The 6,924-nt window shown below is 42.2% G+C and overlaps 1 protein-coding gene across 1 annotated transcript; it reads right to left on the bottom strand.

Annotated features, from left to right (window-relative positions):
* Window positions 1-1,232: 1,232 nt before the first annotated feature.
* LAYN (layilin) lies at window positions 1,233-5,895 on the bottom strand. The gene is made up of 7 exons (XM_008945878.1): window positions 5,880-5,895; window positions 4,523-4,820; window positions 3,875-4,032; window positions 3,404-3,442; window positions 2,964-3,047; window positions 2,297-2,399; window positions 1,233-1,590 (listed from the first exon to the last, which is right to left on the bottom strand). Exons 1-7 carry the CDS (start codon window positions 5,893-5,895, stop codon window positions 1,233-1,235), a joined length of 1,056 nt encoding a protein of 351 aa, XP_008944126.1.
* Between the last annotated feature and the right edge of the window lie 1,029 nt (window positions 5,896-6,924).

Below are 6,924 nucleotides of genomic sequence, written 5' to 3'. Positions count from 1 at the left end.
ACTGTTAATGAAAACAGTCAGGGAAAGGAGATGAACAGAAATCTTTCCTTGCCACAATACTAGACTATTAAATAGGAGTGTTTGGCTGAGAAATGAGTGAGTGTTATATGGCCATCTTTAGGATCACTTAAGACTCCACTAAATAAATCTGAACTAAGGATTTAAGAAGTCTAGACAGGCTAGAAAGTCTAAAATTGTTATTGAGGACTAACTTCAGTGACCAGTGCTTCTTGTCTTATTGCAGCAAGCACCCCTGTGTTCAGAAGTCCAGTGCTTGACTGAGATCTGTGGACAAAAGCTCTGGGCAAACCAACACAGAATGGCAAAACTGTGAGTGTTGTGGTGTTTTTTTTTATACATAGACCAAGAGGTAAACTGGTATTTACTGTTTTTATTTGGCTTGTGAAAAGGTTGAATGTGATCCAACAGACAAAGTAAAAAAGATGACTTGCTATGCACAGGGCCAGGGATCAGAGCTGCTCAACCAAACCGTGTCTTTAATCAGATAAATTTTTATACATAATGACGTAGTCTAGACATGCTTCCAAACTGCTGCACGGATCTGCTGAATGAAAACACTGAAGTTTTGGCAATTTGAAGGCCTCGTTATTGTAGTCTCAAAATCACTTCAGAGTCACTCATCCCTGGAAGCCTGTGAAATGCTGTTTTTCACGTGGGACTGAGAAACTCCATAGTTAAGACCAGACTGAGACAGAGTACCAGAGGTGAATCCAGATGGCCTCAGATACCTGATACTGTCCCAAATGCTTTCTTTTCTTCAGTGCAGGTGTCCAGCTTCCCAGTGTCCAAGTACTTTTTTCTCTGTGTGGCACTCCTTCCAAAGTCAAACAGAAGTCCATTTTTAAGGAACAGCTCCAGTGATTGCCTTTTGACTATTAACACCTTTGAAGGCCAGTTAAATAAATAGGGATTGTGGATTGTCCTTTAGTTTCAAAGGCACATCTTTGGAGTACAAAAAAGAATCAAGAGTATTAACAAGCCATTCCTGGGGCAAAAGGGAGCTTGATGCAAAGCAAAATTTATACATTCTTTTCAGTTTGGATCTTTAAAAACCCATATTCTTTCAAAAAAGAGAAGAATATAGGGATAGTGCAAAACAAGAGTAAACATCACATATACCATTATTAAAACAAGCACATAGGGAGGGCAGGTTAACTTGTATTGATATTCACTTTCTCATCCACATTCCAGGTGTTTTTTTGTCCATTTCCTTAATATCCATAAATTTCATTCTCCACCCAGGCCGATTCCTTGCTCCTCCCCACACGATCTCCACACATCTCATAGATATCATTGGCCACAAAACCACTTTCAGTGCTGGCCAGGGTCACAAAGCCACTTGTTGATGTATTCATTGCCACATCATCATCATCCCTGGAGAGGCTGTCGAGCCCCTTATCTTCCTGTGTACGGAAGGAAGAATTCTTGGTGTCAGGCCTGGTTCCAGCCAGATCTGCTTCTGATTGCTTCTTGATTATTTTGTAAACATCCAGATTTGGACTGTTCCTCCTGAGGTTAGACAGCCATGTGTCTTCCTCCTTTGGGCTTGCATCTCTTTGCTCCTGTCTCCTTAGGGATGGAGAAAATAGGACAATTCATAAGAAGCTTTTTTTTCACAGAGGCAAATACAAAACAATACCACACCTCTCTTACAGCAATTTAATAACGACCCTTGAGGAGAGCTGACATTCAGAGCCTGGCCTGAGAATGAACATTTGCTATTACTTGCCATTCAAGGGGTTTGGCAGCAGGCTGCACATCTGGGGTAGTCCCACTGCAGCACCTGCTGAAGTACCCCTTGCACCCTGCTGGAGCTGAGACACTAAGGCAGCAAAACTTGACACTGACACACCCAAAACCAGAGTGAACATCCCCACCAGAGACAGTGTGCACACAGGGAAAGCAAGGACAGGAAACTAGTAAAGCTGCAAACATATATATTTTTTTTCCTATTACTGTTTTTACTTTGAAGTCAATCTTCTGATAATAGAAATCTTTTCTTTAACAAGAAAACTTCAGTGCTAACAACACAAAATCATCCCCTTGTTTTACACTATTTCCTAACCACCATATGTCTGTGAACATAATAAAAAGGCATCATGTGATTTACTTAAAATTTTACTTCCCAACTAACTCAGCCTGGAGCATCCATGCCACTTTATGTGGATGAAAGCAATACTCTCCAGAGCATCTTACAGGATCCTGAAGCCAGCTGTAAAACGATTGCCAGAACAAGATCTCACAGGTTCACTTGTTACACAAAACTGCCACTTACCTCTTTGTAAGAAGCCAAAACCATAAGATGGCTGTAATGACCATCAGGAGAAGCAGCACAGGGATGCTGGGTATAAGGATGTAGGCAAGACTCTGAACAGGTTCTAGGGGGAAAAATGAGATTCTGGCTTTTATTCACTTCCAGCTGGATTTGACATGCACAGAAAAACTAGGAGTTGCAAAAAGCAGCAGCACCACACCTCATGAATTCTAGTCTTGTTCATAATCTACCAGTACCTACTTCTTCTCAAAGGCAGCAAGTCTAACAGAGATTGATCAACTACCAAAGCAGATTACAGTGAATTTGCAGGGGGGAAGTCAGTGTGCTAAAAGGAAACAGGAAATTTTTCATAGTTAATAATAAACATACAAAACTCCACAAACAATTTAGACAGTCAAAAGCAATTCAATAGATTACAAGTACCTTTTTCAGACCCAAAATACTTTGCACAGCTTTAGATTTAGATTTTGGTAGCCAAGCAATCAGTTTTGTACTGGAAAAGACGTGAGGGGAGGTTTGTTTTGTTTTAGAAACAGTTGTTTAAATTCAGCCTTCTACATTTAGGGTCAAACACTTCAAACTGAAATGTTGATTGTTTGAAGCCAGATGTGAGGAATGTGGGCCTGCAACAGAGAGAGAGCAGATCAGCTGTGAATTCCCACCATACCTTTGGCTTCTACAACTGTTCTGTTACCATCTTTCTTACGGTGTTCTTCTGGGAAAACTGGGTTCAAGGGCTCCATTGCAACATCTGGAAAGAGGCAGCAATATTGATTAATATTGCAGATTTTATTGGAAAGAGTAAGAATCGTAAAAAGTGAGGGTGAGAGGAGATGGAAAAGGCTGCCAGCTGCCAAGATGTGTGAGGTATTCTGCTACTCTTTGTGCAGCACGACCAGCAGTCCCAGGAACTGCATCAGCAACAACAAGACTGTGTGCCTGCAGGATGGATTGTAGAATTGCACAAGGGGAAGTGCAAACTTCAGGGAAGATTCTTGCTCAGTGAGTTTTCAGTCTGTGTGTGCCTTTGATAATTAAAGTAACAGAGAGTATTTCTACTGAAAGTTAGGATATCATGAAGGAAATCCTCAAATATCTGTAACTTACCTCTTTGAGAATTCTCTATTGGAGCATCTGTTGGCTTCTCTGAAAGAAAATTAAAAAGATATGGACAATTTCTTCATAAGCTTGAGTAGGGAGACCATGTATACTGAATAATAACACGAGCACCCTTCTAGTGTTCTCTCTCCCTCAGGCCCCATTTGAGATCTCAAATACTTCATAAAAATCCTCTAAGAATTCATATAAGTCACAAGGCAAGTAGCTACAGATATAAGATACTGAGACACTTTTCCCTAGGACTTGCATAAATGTAAAGCTACCTGTGTCCCACGAGATCTTTCCAGTGAAGCTAAGAAGGAGTTTCCCTATCTGTTACTGCCACCTCCTCATACCTTCTCCTGAGGATTGGGAGCAGGCTGGTTTTTAAAGCTACAGTTCCCTATCTGTTACTGCCACCTCCTCAATCCTGAGGATTGGGAGTAGGCTGGTTTTTAAAGATACAAAATGACTCATTACCAAGAGAATATTTGCAAATGAAGTTATTTTTCATGTTGCATCTGTCATCGTTCCACTGAAACATGTAAGGACCTCCGACACCTTCTGGGGCAGATGGCTGGTGGTACATCACAACACAGAGTTCACTCCCACAGGATGGCTCATCTGCATACCAGTTCCTAAGAAAATACAACAAACATGTCAAGCAAGACTTGATGTCACTTTCCCTGGGGCTGCAAAAACTCAGATGGGAATAAAGGACACCACAGAGGGCAGAGCTGAAGGGGGTTACAGTTCAGCACATCCCACCCCACTGTCACCCTCTGCTTCCACTGTGCAAAAGTAGGAACAATAACAATACAATCATTTACAAGGTGGCTTCTGTTTTTGGAATTCTTCATCTTCAAAGAGAACTCAGCAAGCAAGGTGTTCAACAAATACCAGGGAGTGAAGGGCTGAGTACCTCACTGCCTGGAACTCCTCTGTGAGGCTGAGTAAAAGCTCAGGAGAACTTTGACTTCCTCTGCACAATTTTAGACCTGTGCAAAATCATCTATCAAAATTATTTTTTTGCTTGATTAGGACGTTGGGGACAAAACTGAGGGATGTGAAGTGCAGGAACCTTCAGGTCAAAGCACATACTTCCCAGCCTCACTCATGGGTACCCACCGGAACGTGGATGAGCTGCCATCCGACCAGAAGTAGAGGTCGTGACACTCTCTACTACTGTCTTCCTCCTCCTTTTTCCTTCTAAGCCCTATCCAAAAATCTCCATCAGAAGCTGAGATATTCTTAATACATCCTTCAATCTGTCTTTGCTCTGCTGCTGTTTCAATGCTGACTAGATGTCCCCCATCATCTCTGCAGGCACGCTGTGCTTCTTCATAGCTGATCCTGCGTGAAGCGTCGTGAAGATAAACTACTTTGTAGAATGCTGGCTCTGTTCCATTCCTGCAAACCCTCTGTCCTGCAGAAATGGAAAGAAACTGTTTCCAGAATTCATGCCTGGTAGTACCAAAAGTAAATGCTAATAATTCCATTTGGCTGGGTTTACACTCTGCAATGTAAAACACGAGTAAAAAGCCTCTTGTATTACTGCACTGCAAGGTGGCATCTCCAGACTTCTCTTACAGCACATAACAGGTTAAGTTGATCTGCACAGCACTGTTCTTTCATGTCCTGCACGTCCATCTGGGCTCCCTCATGAATTTTCTGCCATTTGAAGACCCCAGGAGTTCTTTGCAAAGAAGCAATGCTGTGCCAGAGAGCAAGCTCCCATGTGGAACCTTTTTTAAAAGATTTTAAAACCTTTACAAAGGTTCAAGGAGGCTTTTTATTATTACTCTTTTTAAGGAACTTAAATGGCTAAAATTAGAGATCCCCTTATATAAACAAAGCTAATAAAAATCTGTCTTCTGGAGTGTCTGTAGCAGTTTCACAGAGTGTATATATACACTGCTGTGTATCAGGATCTGTTCACACAATCCAATTCTCAGCATTGCTCTGCACTACAAGGAAAGTAAAGATCAAAGTGAAAAGATCCATCATCTCAAAACATGCCCTTGTATGTGTCTTAGCAGAGAAGCCCCAATATTCAGACTGTGGAAACAAACAGTTTTGTTTGACTCAGTAAACATTTGTTTTCAAACACCCTGCAGACACAATCTGCTAACCTACATATTTTTTACAGACAAAAAACATTTACCAACATTTGTAACATTCTCAGAACAAATGGGATGTGAGGACAGGTCGTTATAAACCCCTCCAAGGGATATATGCTGGCTTTTCTTTATTCTTACGTGCTCCTGCACAGCCACTCCAAGAGTGGGAATTTAAACACCTTTCACACTGTAATTTTGGAACAATTAAGTACTCAGAACCACAGAGTCTGCTAACACAGACATTAAAACTGCCTGCAGTGCAAAAGCAGTATTTAAAAATACATCTCTAGGCATGACTTGTGGTTCTCTTGCTAACTGAACACTCACGCAGGCTTGGTTAAAAAGGAAAAAAAAAAACCACTTACCTCTTCTGAGTGACATGTCCACTGCTATTGTGAAAGTTTTAAGAAAAACACAGATGACACATTGTTATAAAAAAAAAGCAGCAGCAACTGTCTAGAAATAGTGTCACAAACTGCATTCAGGTTCTTCTCTCATACACAAACAGGTACTGGTAGAAAAATCTCTCTTATCAGCTGAACTTGCCATTGCTTTCAGCTAAGGAAACATCTTCTCCAGTTGCTTACTGTCCACATTCCATTGCTAGTTAGGTTCCCAAATATAGTTTAGGTAACAGAGGACATCTGGGTATGTAGCCAATGCTGAAAAGGTTTTATTTTCCCCTTATCTCCTCATTCCCTTAGAGCCTGCTGGCTTCAGTGACCCTTGGTAATGCAGGGATGAGTCAATTACACTGAGAAGTAAAAAATTCCTGAAAAGAAATAGATGGCCAAGCCCACAGCTGGCAGCTGAGCCCTCTAACTCACTACCACCACAATCCTCCTGGCAGAATGCAAAATGCATTTATAGATCTAGTAAAACTATTTGCCTTCTGTTGGAATTTCACGGGTGAGTGTTCAGTCTTTCTGCTGAATATACCAAACTGTCACATCAGGCAGAAACTTCCCCCAGAAGTGGCTGTTCTGTGCCCTTAAACCAGACGAGACTCCCTAGTTTGGGTACTACATCCAAAAATATCTCTGGTCCAACCGTGACCTGTCTTATATCTATTCCTCTGACAGGCACCTAAGCAGGCAACAGTCCTGTGCTCCAAACTAGGAGAATAGATTGAAAATCGAAAGAAACTTTGCAGAGGAAGAGGAAGACAACCTCCTGCTGGCTGGAAACTCGGCCAGCCTCGTAATCCCGTCTGAGGGTGGGATGACAAGAGCAGCTCCGTTAGCCAGGGCAGCATTTAAAATTCCTAGAACCGAGGCAGAGACGCAGAAGGGCCAGAACGTTCCTCACGGGAAAGGGGGAAAATGAACCGAGACTCTGGGCGTGCGCCCTTCCCAAGGGGCTGCTCCGGGGGTGCTCCCACCCGACGGCTGGGATGCGGGGGGGCTGCCA

This window comes from Merops nubicus, unplaced genomic scaffold (assembly GCF_000691845.1).
Source record: "Merops nubicus isolate BGI_N331 unplaced genomic scaffold, ASM69184v1 scaffold2828, whole genome shotgun sequence".
NCBI classification, from domain to species: domain Eukaryota; kingdom Metazoa; phylum Chordata; class Aves; order Coraciiformes; family Meropidae; genus Merops; species Merops nubicus.
This window is presented reverse-complemented; position numbering and strand designations above follow the sequence as displayed.